Genomic DNA, 16369 nt, shown 5'->3' on the forward strand with positions numbered 1-16369 from the left:
GCTTATAGTAACTTGCCTTGTTCAATGGATTACCAGTTGCTATTCATTATTGAATACTTGAGTGCCTATTCTTTATAGTGCTATGAGAGACCATTCACAATCAGCTTGGTGGTTAATTGGAACCTGGAACCCCACACCCATACAACCACTCAATAGGTGATTACAGTACTTGCAATGCAGCTGTAGCAGCCTGTAGATTGTCCAGCTCAATGTGATGGCCTGGCATAGATCCACCTCAATTTCTTCTTGTTAATAATGTACCCTATTCACTGTATTTATCTCACTGGTCATGCGATTGTTTCACTTTATTATCTTTCTTGGGTGACACGTGACAACATCGCCTGAGCACACACACTAGCCTGCCCGCTCTGACTGCGCACCACATTTTACTTTCTATATCACTTACGAAAATGCGGCTCTCCCTACACTTATGTGGCTCAAGCAGATTATAAATCCTTCAAGGAATTGTTCACTATCCTAGCACACTTAGCTACCCTTCAGATCACTTGGGTAGCCCTCGAAAACACTTATATTCGCGGAGCACTGAAGGCGTGACCGGCGCACTCACTGACGAGACGATGTGTGTGTTTGTATGTGTGTATGTATATGTAGCCTAAACTACACTGAACCTTTCTTCAGTTTAATTACACCAGCATTAAAATTTAATGCTCCGAAGTGGTATTCACAAGTTAGAACAGCATAATATAATGACAGAAAACACAATAAAATAAAATAACACTCTTAGGTCAAACAGAGGAGTGTTCTGGTGATGCACAGAAACTGCTGCTGTATTTTCATTTATAAAATTACTGAACTGGCACCTACATTGCCAAATAATTTAATTGTAAGAAAGAAATGGTACACCATCACTGAAAGTCTGAAGCTGATAAAGAGAAGCTGTCTCAAATTATAGCACAGAAACCTTGCAACAAGAAAAATATCCAACTACAGGTATCATAATTATTGTTAATAATGCCAACATTGTGTTCATCTACCTACCTATAGGAATTCCCATTCAAGGGATGCTTAAATATTAGTCACCACACCTCGGTGAGTGATGGCCGACTTAATAATTTTGCTTTCTTGAATTTATAATTCTTAGAATAATGTTCAGCAAATTTTCATCATTTTCAGGGGCCTGCACTGTGTCTTTACAACAATGCAACTTTTACTACAGACGACTGGGAGGGCATACGCAAGCTTAGTGACAGCATTAAAAAAGATGATCCTCTGAAAGTTGGGCAGTTTGGATTAGGATTCAAGTCAGTGTTTCACATTACTGGTATGTTACCTAAAAATTTGTTTAAGAATGATGAATATACCATTTGGAAATTTAGAAACATAACACTTGAGGTAAATTCAGTACTTCAGCCTATGTGAATGATTTCATCAGTTGATAAATTAGACACATATGCAACTCTTGGGTTTCTCCTACGTATGGACTGATGAAGCCACTGTGTGGCGAAACGTTTCCTCAATAAAGATACCCAAGAGTTGCATATGTGTCTAATTTATCAACATGTCGGTTCTCTGAACCATTCATCTACAAATTTCATCAGTTATTGAATGTAGATGATTGTTCAGATTAGCTTTTAATTCTATGCATAATCAAGGTTAGTAATCCGTCTTTATCTACTACTGTTCTATGTATATAGCATAAAGACAAATGCAAAGTTCTAAACAATCGACAGGTAAATAACCATGCCACATATAAACTAAATAATGTAGAACTTAATAATGCGGATTGCAAAAAGGATTTGGAAGTTCTGGTTAGCAGTAATCTAAAACCAAGACAACAGTGCATAAGTGTTCACAATAAAGTGAACAGAATCCTTGGCTTCATATTGAGAAGCATAGATAACAGGAGTCCTCAGGTTATTCTACTCTGTATATCCTTGGTTAGGCCTCACCTAGGTTATGCTGCACAGTTTTGGTCACCATATTACAGAATGGATATAAATGCTCTGGAAAATGTACAAAGGAGGATGACGAAGTTGATCCCATGTATCAGAAATCTTTCATATGATGATGAACTGAGGGTTTTGAATCTGCACTCTCTAGAAAGGCAAAGAGTTAGGTGGGATATGATTGAGGTGTATAAATGGAAGAGAGGAATAAATAAAGGGGATGTAAATAGTGTGCTAAAAGTATCTAGCCTAGGCAGGACTCAGAGCAATGGCTTCAAGTTGGAAAAATTCAGATTCAGGAAGCATATAGGAAAGCATTGGTTAGGTAGTAGGGTTGTGAGTGGAACAAGCTCCTGAGTACAGTTAGAGGGACTAAAACATTGTGTAGTTTTAAAGATAGGTTAGATAAATGCACGAGTGGGTGTGGGTGGGTGTGAGTTGGACCTAACTAGCTTATTCTATTAGGTCAGATGCCATGCTCCTTCCGTAAGTGAATGTGACCTGACCTGACTAGGCTGGGGCATTGGCTTAAGCCGGTAGGAGATTTGGACCTGCCTTGCATAAGCCAGTAGGCCTGTTGCAGTGTTCCTTCTTTCTTATGTTCTTATATTTTATTTTCAAATGAGAAATGTAAATAACAAACTACTTAGAGTTTACCTGGAGAGGGTGTCGGGGGTCAATGTCCCCACAGCCCGGTCTGTGACCAGGCCTCATGGTGGATCAGGGCCTGTTCAACCAGGCTGTTGCTGTTGGCTGCACACAACCCAATGTATGAACCACAGCCCTGCTGTTCAGGTACTGACTTTAACATAAGAACATAAGAAAGGAGGAACACTGCAGGAGGCCTGCTGGCCCATATTAGGCAGGTCCTTTACAATTCATCCCACTAACAAAACATTTGCCCAACCCAATTTTCAGTTCCACCCAAGAAATAAGCTCTGATGTGAAAGTCCCACTCAAATCCAACCCCTCCCACTCGTGTACTTATCCAACCTAGATTTGAAACTACCCAAAGTCCCAGCCTCAATAACCCAACTAGGTAGACTGTTCCACTCATCAACTACCCTATTTCCAAACCAATACTTTCCTATGTCCTTTCTAAATCTAAACTTATCTAATTTAAATCCATTACTGCGGGTTCTCTCTTGGAGAGACATCCTCAAGACCTTATTAATATCCCCTTTATTAATACCTATCTTCCACTTATACACTTCGATCAGGTCTTCCCTCATTCTTCGTCTAACAAGTGAATGTAACTTAAGAGTCTTCAATCTTTCTTCATAAGGAAGATTTCTAATGCTATGTATTAATTTAGTCATCCTACGCTGAATGTTTTCTAACGAATTTATGTCCATTTTGTAATACGGAGACCAGAACTGAGCTGCATAATCTAGGTGAGGCCTTACTAATGATGTATAAAGCTGCAGTATGACCTCTGGACTTCTGTTGCTTACACTTCTTGATATAAATCCCAGTAATCTATTTGCCTTATTACGTACGCTTAGGCATTGCTGTCTTGGATTAAGGTTGCTGCTCACCATAACCCCCAAGTCCTTTTCGCAATCTGTATGGCTAAGTTCTACATCATTTAACTTATAAGTACTAGGGTTATGGGCACTCCCAAGCTTCAGAACCTTGCATTTATCTACATTGAACTGCATCTGCCACTTTTCTGACCAAGAATAGAGTTTGTTTAAATCCTCCTGAAGTTCCCTAACATCTACGTTTGAATCAATTATCCTACCTATCTTTGTGTCATCGGCGAATTTGCTCATATCACTAGTAATTCCCTCATCAAGATCATTGATATATATTATAAACAACAACGGGCCCAAGACTGATCCCTGTGGAACGCCACTTGTTACAGATCCCCCACTCGGATTTAACCCCATTTATGGACACTCTCTGCTTCCTGTCAGTGAGCCATGACTCGATCCACGAGAGCACTTTTCCCCCAATGCCATGAGCTGCCACTTTCTTTAACAGTCTATGGTGCGGAACTCTATCAAAAGCCTTACTAAAATCTAAGTAAATAATATCAAATTCTTTATTGTGGTCAACAGCCTCAAAAGCTTTACTGAAGAAAGTTTATAAATTAGTTAGACAAGACCGGCCTCTTGTGAATCCATGTTGAGTATCATTAATCAAGCTATGCTTATCGAGATGGCTTCTTATAATCTCAGCTATAATTGACTCTAGTAATTTGCCTACAATTGAGGTCAGGCTTATTGGGCAGTAATTTGACGGTAACGACTTGTCCCCTGTTTTAAAAATAGGAGTTACATTAGCCATCTTCCACATATCAGACACTACACCTGTTTGAAGAGATAAATTAAAAATATTAGTTAATGGTTCACAGAGTTCCATTTTGCATTCCTTAAGAACCCTTGAAAAAACCTCATCAGGACCCGGCGACTTATTTTGCTTCAGTCTGTCTATCTGCTTCACAACCATCTCACTAGTGACTGTGATGTTACATAATTTATCTTCTTCTAGCCCACTGTAAAAATTAATTACTGGAATATTGTTAGTGTCTTCCTGTGTAAAAACTGAGAGAAAATAATTATTTAAAATCAAGCACATTTCATTCTCTTTGTCAGTAAGGTGCCCATAGTTATTTTTAAGTGGTTACGTCAGTACTCAGTGGTCAGTCGTCACGTGAGGTCACAGACCCTGAGCTGCTTTGGGGATTAGTGTGGACGGTTACAAAGCATGGCTTGCTTCTGCAGTGTTTTAAAAATTGAGGTTGGAGAGTTGAAGGAGGAGGTCTTGCTTCTCCAGGAGGAGATTAGGAGGCTGAAGGTCCACCTCAATGGGTCTGGGAGAGAGTGTGAGGTGGCTGGAGTTGTGGGGAATGAGGCTTCTAGCAGTGAGGTGCAGTCTGTCTCTCGCTGCGAGGAGGCTGTAGCTGGGGAGGTAGCAACGGCTACCAGCAGTGAGGTGCAGTCCAGTACCTGCTACAAGTGGCGAGTGGTTCACAGTAATGGAAGGCGCATCAGAGTAAGGAAAGTTAAGAGTGAAGATCTGAAGGTAGGAAATCGCTTCTCTGTTCTTCAGGATGAATGTACTTCAGTGGCCAGTGAAGGTAAGGGTACTACTGCCCCTGCTAATGGAGGTAAGCGCATTCTTGTGGTTGGTGACTCTCAGGTAAGATATATTGACCGTGCTTTTTGTAATAGGAATAAGAAGATGAGAGACAGAGTGTGCTTCCCTGGAGCTGGTGTTGGGGACATTGTCAACAGGCTGGATAATATCACGTCAGGTAATGGGAACAAGCCCATTATCTGTCTCAGTGCTGGTGGAAATGATATTGGGAAGGGTAGGAGAGAAGAGGTGCTAGATAAGTACAGGTCAGCTATAGATTTCATTAAGTCTAAGGGAGGGATCCCAATCATATGTAGCATCTTGCCTAGAAGGGGAGTAGGAAATGAATGGTTGTCTAGGGCAATTGGTGTAAATTGCTGGCTAGACAGATACTGCAAGGAACTTGCAATCCCATTCATTGACAACTGGAACAACTTTTATGGCAAACATGATATGTATGCAAGGGATGGGGTACATCTCTCTGGGGCTGGGGTGGTAGCACTTGCAGACTCGATTGAGAAGGCCATTGGTGAAATGCCTATGATTTTAAACTGATGGAAGATAGAGGTATGGGTGTGTGTGGGAAACAAGCAGGTTGCAACACTTGGGTTGGAAACAGTAAATGTATAAAAGGCATTCAGCATGAAGTTATAAATAAAGACAATAGATCAGGTCAGCAAACAAAGGGGGACAGCAGAGGGCAGCAAGGGACTAGCTCCCTTAAGGTTTACTATACTAATAGCAGGAGTGTAAGAAATAAGATAGATGAGCTAAGATTAATTGCAAGTGCAGGAAACATAGATATTATTGCTATAACAGAGACCTGGCTTAATCTGAAAGATAGAGAGATGCCCTCTGAATGTCACATACAAGGCTATAAATTATTCCACACTGACAGGGTCAACAGGAAAGGTGGTGGAGTAGCGATGTATGTCAGAGACAATTTAAATTGTTGTGTTAGACAAGATATTAAATTAGAAGCGTCAGCCACTGAATCTGTTTGGTTACAGCTTCTCGAGGGCCGAGAAAAACTAATTTTGGGTGTGATTTACAGGGCCCCAAATCTTGATAGGGAGTGCAGTAAACTTCTATGGGACGAAATTCGTAAGGCATCTACATACGAAAATGTTGTGCTAATGGGAGATTTCAACTATAGACAGATTGACTGGAGCAATTTGACAGGAAATTTAGAGTCAGGTGACTTTCTTGATACGATCCAGGATTGTTTTTTAAAACAGTTTGTGACAGAGCCAACTAGGGGAAATAACCTCCTTGACTTGGTTCTTGCCAGTAGGGAAACACTAATTAATAATCTTTAGGTTAATGATGAGCTTGGGGAAAGTGATCACAAATCACTCAGTTTTAATATATCATGGAATTCCCCTAATAATGGCAATCAAGTCTCCGTCCCTGACTTTCGCTTGGCTGATTTCATAGGACTGAAAAATTACTTAGGTGGGCTGAACTGGAATGACCTGACTAAGGGTCAGGTAGGTGGTGATGGTTGCCGATATGATGCTTTCCAGGGCATAGTTCTAGCTGCTCAGTCAAATTATGTTCCAAATAGGGAAATCAGATCAAACAAAAATGATCCTAAATGGATGAACAATAGATTAAAATATCTGATTGGTCAAAAGAGAGGCATATATAGGCAAATCAAAAGAGGAGAGGGGCAATTGAGAAATCGATATATTCAGTTAAAGAGAGAAATAAAAAAGGGAATTAGAAAAGCAAAAAGAGATTATGAGGTTAAAGTTGCAAGAGAATCGAAGACTAACCCAAAAGGATTCTTTCAGGTATACAGAAGTAAGATCAGGGACAAGATAGGCCCACTCAAAAGTTCCTCGGGTCAGCTCACTGACAGTGATAAGGAAATGTGTAGAATTTTTAACACATACTTCCTCTCAGTTTTTACACAGGAGGATACCAGCGATATTCCAGTAATGATAAATTATGTAGAACAGGACGATAATAAACTGTGCACTATTAGGGTCACAAGTGACATGATCCTTAGGCAAATAGATAAATTAAAACCTAACAAATCCCCAGGCCCTGATGAACTGTATGCAAGGGTTCTAAAGGAATGTAAAGAGGAGCTTAGCACACCTTTGGCTAATCTTTTCAACATATCACTACAAACTGGCATGGTGCCAGATAAGTGGAAAATGGCAAATGTGATACCTATTTTCAAAACAGGTGACAGGTCCTTAGCTTCGAACTATAGACCAATAAGCCTAACCTCCATAGTGGGAAAATTTATGGAATCAATAATTGCCGAGGCAGTCCGTAGCCACCTTGAAAAGCATAAATTAATCAACGAATCTCAGCATGGTTTTACAAAGGGGCGTTCCTGCCTTACGAATTTATTAACTTTTTTCACTAAGGTATTTGAGGAGGTAGATCATGGTAATGAATATGATATTGTGTATATGGACTTCAGTAAGGCTTTTGACTGGGTCCCACATCAGAGACTATTGAGGAAAATTAAAGCACATGGAATAGGAGGAGAAATTTTTTCCTGGATAGAGGCATGGTTGACAAATAGGCAGCAGAGAGTTTGCATAAATGGGGAGAAATCAGAGTGGGGAAGCGTCACGAGCGGTGTTCCACAGGGGTCAGTGTTGGGCCCCCTGCTGTTCACAATCTACATAAACGACATAGATGAGGGCATAAAGAGCGACATCGGCAAGTTTGCCGATGACACCAAAATAGGCCGTCGAATTCATTCTGACGAGGACATTCGAGCACTCCAGGAAGATTTGAATAGACTGATGCAGTGGTCGGAGAAGTGGCAGATGCAGTTTAATATAGACAAATGCAAAGTTCTAAATGTTGGACAGGACAATAACCATGCCACATATAAACTAAATAATGTAGATCTTAATATTACGGATTGCGAAAAAGATTTAGGAGTTCTGGTTAGCAGTAATCTGAAACCAAGACAACAGTGCATAAGTGTTCGCAATAAAGCTAATAGAATCCTTGGCTTCATATCAAGAAGCATAAATAATAGGAGTCCTCAGGTTGTTCTTCAACTCTATACATCCTTGGTTAGGCCTCATTTAGATTATGCTGCACAGTTTTGGTCACCGTATTACAGAATGGATATAAATTCTCTGGAAAATGTACAAAGGAGGATGACAAAGTTGATCCCATGTATCAGAAACCTTCCCTATGAGGATAGACTAAGGGCCCTGAAACTGCACTCTCTAGAAAGACGTAGAATTAGGGGGGATATGATTGAGGTGTATAAATGGAAGACAGGAATAAATAAAGGGGATGTAAATAGTGTGCTGAAAATATCTAGCCTAGACAGGACTCGCAGCAATGGTTTTAAGTTGGAAAAATTCAGATTCAGGAAGGATATAGGAAAGTACTGGTTTGGTAATAGAGTTGTGGATGAGTGGAACAAACTCCCAAATACCGTTATAGAGGCTAGAACGTTGTGTAGCTTTAAAAATAGGTTGGATAAATACATGAGTAGATGTGGGTGGGTGTGAGTTAGACCTGATAGCTTGTGCTACCAGGTCGGTTGCCGTGTTCCTCCCTTAAGTCAATGTGACCTGACCTGACTAGGTTGGGTGCATTGGCTTAAGCCGGTAGGAGACTTGGACCTGCCTTGCATGGGCCAGTAGGCCTTCTGCAGTGTTCCTTCGTTCTTATGTTCTTATGTTCTTTAGCTTTTCTTATCCCCTTTTTAATGTCCCTCTTAATGTCAATATACTGATTCATAAGATGACCCTCACCTCTTTTGATACGCCTATAAATTCCTTTCTTATGCCCTAGTAGATATTTGAGCCTATTATTCATCCATTTTGGGTCATTTCTATTTGATCTAATTTCTTTATATGGGATAAACGCTCTTTGAGCAGCATGCATAGTGTTCAGAAAACTGTTATATTGATAGCTCTCTTCGTTACCCCAGTCAACAGATGATAAGTGTTCTCTAAGCCCATCGTAATCTGCTAAGCGAAAATCTGGGACTGTTACTGAGTTATCGCTACTATCGTACTTCCATTCAATGCTAAATGTAATTGATTTGTGGTCGCTAGCACCCAGTTCCTCTGAAATTTCTAAATTATTAACAAGGGATTCATTGTTTGCCATAACTAAGTCAAGCAGGTTATTTCCCCTTGTAGGTTCTGTCACAAACTGCTTCAAAAAACAATCCTGAAATACTTCTAAGAAGTCGTATGATTCTAAATTCCCAGTCAAGAAATTCCAATCAACATGACTAAAGTTAAAGTCTCCTAGAATTACTAGATTATCGTGCCTTGTGGCCTTAACAATTTCCTCCCATAGTAGTTTCCCTTGGTCCCTATCTAAGTTTGGGGGACGGTATATCACTCCTAAAATCAGTTTTTCATGCCCCTCTGAAAATTCTATCCAAACAGACTCTGTATGTGTTACTTCAGACTTAATACCCGTTTTTATGCAACAGTTCAAGCGATCTCGGACATACAATGCCACCCCACCCCCCTTCCCAATACTTCTATCTTCTTGGAACAATTTAAAACCCTGAATATGACATTCCGCAGGCATGTCCCGACTTTTTGAATTAAACCACGTCTCAGTTAAGGCAAATACATCAATGTTACCTACACTAGCAACTAATCTCAACTCGTCCATCTTATTCCTAGCACTACGGCAATTAGCATAATAAACATTGAAAGACTCTCCTTTCTCTTTACCCTTCCTGCTCATTTCTATTTTTCTACTAAACCTATTACTGTCCTTATCACCCAAGGTCCCTGGCTTTTCAATATCTATCTCGTTCTTATTATTACTAGTTCCCCTAGAACTCGTAATATTACTACACTGGGACTTCACTGTTTTCCTGCCAAAACCCATACCACTAACTATTCCTAGTTTAAAGTCCTAACTGCTCCCTCCACTGCAGTTGCCAGTGCTCCCACACCACACCTAGATAAGTGAACCCCATCCCTGGCATACATGTCATTTCTGCCATAGAAGAGGTCCCAGTTGTCAATGAATGTTACCGCATTTTCCTTACAGTATTTGTCCAGCCAGCAATTGACACCAGTTGCCCTGGACAACCATTCATTTCCAACTCCCCTCCTTGGCAAAATACCACATATGAGAGGGTTCCCACCCTTACTTCTAATTATTTCTATTGCTGACCTATACCTGCTAATCAGGTCCTCACTCCTACGTCTGCCAACATCGTTGCCTCCAGCACTGAGAGAGATAATAGGATTACTCCCATTACCTCTCATGATGTCATCCAGACGGCTAACAATATCCTCCATCCCAGCCCCAGGAAAGCAAACTCTCTGTCTCCTACTCCTGTCCTTCAAGCAGAACGCCCTATCCATATACCTAACTTGGCTATCCCCAACAACAACAATATTCGTACCTTCCTTAATGTCTTTCGTCGTGTCGTTCCCAGTAGTCGACTCACATTCGTCGGGTAGCACTGAGAATGTATTGGATGTTTCCACAACAGTTTCCACGGCAGTCTCTTTCTTCTTCATCGTTTCTACCTTTCCATTCGTCTTCTTGATCGTCAACTTCTTTCCCTGCTGTCCAGCCACTGACCAGTTTCCCTTCTTGACCTGAGGACTCAAAACAGGAGGACTACTCCGAATCTTTTTGTTTTCCTCAGTCAGTCGCCGAATTTCCATATTCGCCAACCTCAATTCTTCCTTAAGCTGTTGGCAAAGTTGCTCGATGGAGGGCATCTTGCTTCAATTCTAGAGAGCGCGCAAACAGGTCTTCACAGAGCCAAATACACGTCAACACGTGTCCAGTGCCTGGGAGGTGGTTGAACAGTCTTGGGCCCCCCTCACACTTATTGTGTTGTCTCCTATTGTGCTAGTGGCACCCCTGCCAAGTCTTTTGCTTTCATAGGGAGTGATTTTCGTGTGCAAGTTTGGTACCAATCCCTCCAGGATTTTCCAAGTGTATATAATCATGTATCTCTCCCACCTGCATTCTAGGGAGTACAGGTTGAGGAACTTCAAGCGTTCCCTGTAACTGAAATGTATTATTGCAGTTACGTGATGTGAAGATTCTCTGTACTTTTTCTAGGTCAGCAGTTTCACCTGCCTTAAAAGGTGCTGCTAGTGTACAGCAATATTCCTGCTTAGATCGAACAAATGACCTGAAGAGTGTCATCATAGGCTTGGCATCCCTAGTTTTGAAGGTTCTAATTATCCATCCTGTCATTTTTCTAGCAGATGCGATTGATACAATGTTGTGGTCTTTGAAGGTGAGATCCTCTGACATTATCACTCCCAGGTCTTTTACATTAGTTTTTCGTTCTATTGTGTGGTTGAAATTTGTTTTGTACTCAAATATAGTTTTAATTTTCTCACGTTTTCTACATTGGAGTATTTGAAATTTCTCATCATTAAACTTTATATTGTTTTCTGTGGCCCATTTAATGATTTTGTTGATGTGTGCTTGGAGTCTTGCAGTGTCTTCAGTGGAGGACACTGTCATGCAAATTCGAGTGTCATCTGCAAAGGAAGACATGGTACTGTGGCTAAGATTCCTGTCTATGTCAGATATGAGGATGAGGAACCAGAGCTTCTCACCATAGCTGCCTCAGACTTTATTTTGTTGACAACTACTCTTTGTGTTCCATTTGTTAGGAAATTTTAGATCCATCTAGCAACTTTTGCTTTATTCCTTTATCATGTGTTTTGTGTGCTATTACAGCATGGTCACACTTGTCAAAGGCTTTTGCAAAGTCTGTGTTTATTACATCTGCATTCTGTTTGTCTGCTAGAGCATCCAGGTTAGTTAAAGGTCTGTTGTTGACTCTGTTTTCTATTTCAGTTACGAATGTGCGAAATTCTTCTAATTTGATTCACTGACGATGAAGAGTCTTACTTAAACAGCTTTTAATGACGCCTATCATTCTTTCTTAAAATCTGCCTTGCCATGGAGCTTTAGGTGGAATGTGTCTCCACCGACAACTACATTCAGTCAGTATCTGTTGTACTCAGGTTGATCAAAGATCTTGCTTATTAAAGCAGCACCAGCAACAAAGTTTGTTGCATTGTCTGAAATTATCAGTCTGGAGCTTGCCCTTTTGGCTGCAAATCTTCTGAATAGTTTGATAAAGGTTTCAGGAGACATGTCAGTGGCTGCTTCTAGGTGTACTAGGTGTACAAACAGATGTATACCTTGTTGCAAACTTTGTCAACTGTTTTAGTTAAAATTTTTGGTCCAGTGTAATCTACACCTGTCATCTCAAGTAGAGTTACATAACATACTCTTTCAGAGGGATATGGTGGTGGACCTGAATGCTGACATACTCAGGTATCGTAGTGACAACAAGTAATGCTGTCTCTTATTTGTTTTTTCATACTTTGTCGACTTTGAAGTATCCAGTAGGATACCCCACCATGTAACACGTTACTGTGGCCATTTTTAATAATCAGGTTTATTAGCCAATGATTCTTGGGGATCAATATTGGATGTATGGCTTCTTTAGGTAGTGAAGAATTATGAATTCTTCCTGAACATCTTATAATTTTTTCTGAGTCGAGATAAAGTCCTAAAGAATTGATCATATTAAGTTTCTTAGGGTATTTATCCTGTTTCTAGAAATTTATACTCTGTAGGGAAGACATCGTTCTGTATTTGTTTTATCCAGTATTTAATGGGTTCAGGAAATTCATAATTAAGTTTTATCCCTTTAATGAATTTGACATCACTTGATAACATGTCAGCTGGATTCTCTTGTGAAGAGATGTGGTGAAAGAGATAGTCTCTCTGCATCTCTCTTATTTCTGCTACTCTATTTTGTACATATACCAACTTACTCTTGTTATTTTGTAACCACTTGAGAACTGCTTCATTATCACTCCAGATCACGTTTTTTCAAAAGTGAGATGATTAAGCACTTTGTTGAGATAGACAGCTAATTTTGTACCTACAGAGCCTGCTGTCAGTTCTAATTGTGGTATTGTTCTGGCCTTCAAGGGTGCTACCCTGGCCTTTGAAGCAATTAATGTACTTCCTTCAGCATTACTCATTTAAGCTACAGTGCCATAACCTCTGGTTGACGCATCACAGAACACATGTAATGTGTACTTGTTTCCTTCTTGACCTATTTATCTTGGAAATTCAATTTGATAAAGTTGTTTAAACTCTTTGGATTTTTCATCCCATACTTGACTCATTTCTAGAGGTAAGTTCTCATCCCAACTTAATTTGAGCCTCCATGCATCTTACACAAGCATTTTACTTTTTATGGTATTTGGTGAGATGAGTCCGAGAGGATCAAAACATCGTGATAACTCTGACAGCAAACTACGTTTGGCGAGTCTGTTGCTTCGTTTATTGTTTATTCTTTTGAGACTCAGTATCTTCCTGTATGTTCCAATTAAGTCCAAGCATGTTGTTGCAATCAGGAATTTCAGCTTCGGGGAAATTTTTTGTGATAAGTTCCCTTAATTATGTTGAATTCGTATTCCACATCCTGAAAGGAATATTTTCTTCTGTCATCTTCTTGTTAGCTTCTCTGTGTAAGGATTTATTCACAATACCTTGAAGATTTTCCACATAAAAACTTTTATTTAATATTTCTTTGAAGGGACTTTCAGATTTCTGTAACTGCTATGATGTCTGGGGACTTCAGATACGTATTTAGAATAGCTTCTAGCAAGAATGGAGAGGATGTTGCACCAAACAAGACTGACTTGCAATGAAATGTTTTCACAGGACTTTGAGGATCATGTGGATTTTCAGGCCACAAGAATCTAGTATAATCATGATCTATTTCCTGTAGATATGGAAATATAGCTAAGTAGGAATATGAATTTGTGTGAAATTCATAAGCATGTCTCCAAGCTTCTCAGTGAGGGGTCTGATCATCAGACAGTCATTAAGACTTGCTACATCTTTATAATCATGTGTGCTGTAATTATATACAACACATAGTGGAATGGTTTCAGAATCCTTTCTGTCTCCATTGTGTGGGAGATAATGAGCTTCTGTCTTCAACTTCTCTTCAGCTACTTCCTCAGTGAGGTTATTGAACACCTGTTCTTGTATATTATCATGTGCAGTCATCAGCTCTGGATTCTTCCTGAGCTCGTGTATTAATGAAGATTGCTATGAAACATATGCTGCTACTAGAGCGGTAATAAAGAATGCTATGAAACGTATGCTGCTACTTTAGGAGTAATAAAGAATGCTTCTCATGTGCTGTCACCAATTATTGCAACTCTCCTTAACAAATCCATTGAATCCTCTGCCTTCCCATCAATTCTCAAAATAGCAAGGGTCACCCCGATCCACAAAGGAGGTGATCCAACTGACCTGAACAACTACATGCCTATATCTAACTTATCCTTTTTTTCTAAAATCTTTGAAAAATTAATTCATAAACAAGTCTATTCCTAATTAGTCTCCCTCAACATACTCAACCCCAGTCAGTTTGGATTCAGGCCGATAAACAGCACGAACTATGCTATAATACATATACTAGAACTAATATATATGGCACTCGAAAAAAAAGAACTCCCCATGGGAATCTTCATCAATCTATGAAAAGCTTTTGATACAGTTGAACATGACTTATTGCACCTAAAGTTAACTCATTATGGAATAACCGGGCACTCTCTCAATTACTTAGTCATGCTCATACTAGCTAACACTGTAAATACTGAATTACAGAAAATATCTACCTGGATGATGACCAACAGGCTTACTCTCAATATAGACACAACCTATTTCATGCAGTTTGGAAAAGAGCTTCAAATGTATGGCTTAACATAATGATAAATGGATCACACATTTCTGGACTCACAGAGGGTAAATTTCTAGGACTCCACCTTGACAGCAATCTCAAATTCCAGAAACGCATACAGTAATTTTCTAAGAAAATCTCTAAGACAGTAGGCATTCTATCAAAGATACGGTACTATGTACAGCAATCAGCTCTCCTTGCTCTGTACCACTCACTCATTTATCCCTATCTCACCTATGGAGTCTATATATGGGGCTCAACTACAAGAAATCACCTCAGACCCTTAATGTTACGTTGGTTGTCCCTATTACTTTGATAGTAAGGTTCTCACTACATGTTCTAGTGTGGGGTAGCTTTTTACTTAATGGCCTTATCTGTCTAGGGGTAATACTTACATCATGGCTGATCATCTTGAGTGTGTCTGATATCCTTTCACCAGCCCTCTTCACAGGTTATGTAAACTACTACTATAAAAATATAACTGTATTCTCAATAGATATGTACAGAATATACAATCACAGCCTCCATTTTCAAAACAAAATCTACACACTCCATGCCTGTGCTCCACATGGTGTGTTGCAACAACTCTTGTCCTTCACTCTTCCTGACATAACTCTGGGCTAACCAGTGTTTTGACACACTTTAGTCACCCTGGGTATGGTGGCCAAAACTTAAATTATAAAAACTCACCCCTGGAGCACACATGATGCCCCAAAAGATAGGAGAAGGACCCAGAGATCCTGCCAGGTTGAAGGTCAGCCACAGAGAGAGAGAGTCAGTGAGAGGGAGAGAGAGAGAGAGCCTGGCTAAGCTCCTCCCACCAAAACAAAAGACTGTTGCCAAGCACAATTCTCCAGTTACCACAATTCTACCACCTCTTAATTTTACTTTTACAAAAAGAAATACAACTTTATAAACTACTTATTTAAATTGTGTGTTTATGTGTCTATAGTATAACCTATTATATTGAGAAAAATAGGTTTGACCCAGCTGCCTCTCAGTCATAAGGTTGATCAGTCCTTCTGACATTTAGAGCAAAGTCCCCATCAATTCAATATAATTAGGTATTATTATAGTAACTGTTACTTATAAATACATGTTGGGTCCTATAGCCCCATAACACTTAATAACCCAACAAAAAACAGTAGTCCATTTGATAACAATTTCCAACTCGAGACAACATACTCTGCCACTATTCAAGAGTCATAACTCAATATACAAAACACCCACACTTTTTATTGTGCCTACTACATACATAGGACACCACACTCTAATATAAACCCTCCTCTTAAACTTTACCTTGACAGCTGCAACAGAACACACAACCATAATACAAGACACAGAACACTTTGATATCCCTCATGCTCAGCTCCCCCTATGCAAAAATGCTATGCACATAAAGGGCCCTAAGATTTGGAATTCACTGCCAGAGAACACTAAAGGACCCCTGTCTGCAAATCAGTTGAAGACTCTTCTCAGAAATCACCTACTCACTCAAAACTAAGCAGATTCCAAGCTGCTTTCAAATTCACCTCCATTAACACATACTGTGCTAAGGATCATAGTGTCAATCACCTAAATCTCAAAACTTCAAAAATAGATGCTCACAGTTCATTACATTACTAAAAACAACAGACATAGCCCCACTCCA

The 16369-nt window shown here is 39.8% G+C and overlaps 1 protein-coding gene across 1 annotated transcript in view; it reads left to right on the forward strand.

The window, feature by feature from the left end:
• The window catches only part of LOC138851801 (sacsin-like), a gene marked incomplete at its 5' end in the record, with an annotated part of 51228 nt that overhangs the window by 22789 nt on the left and 12070 nt on the right, over positions 1 to 16369 (forward strand). The window contains one exon of the mRNA XM_070081277.1: positions 1135 to 1282. Coding sequence (XP_069937378.1) covers positions 1135 to 1282 — 148 coding nt within the window. The remainder of the gene's footprint in view (positions 1 to 1134; positions 1283 to 16369) is intronic.

Source organism: Cherax quadricarinatus, unplaced genomic scaffold, assembly GCF_038502225.1.
Source record: "Cherax quadricarinatus isolate ZL_2023a unplaced genomic scaffold, ASM3850222v1 Contig2168, whole genome shotgun sequence".
NCBI lineage: Eukaryota > Metazoa > Arthropoda > Malacostraca > Decapoda > Parastacidae > Cherax > Cherax quadricarinatus.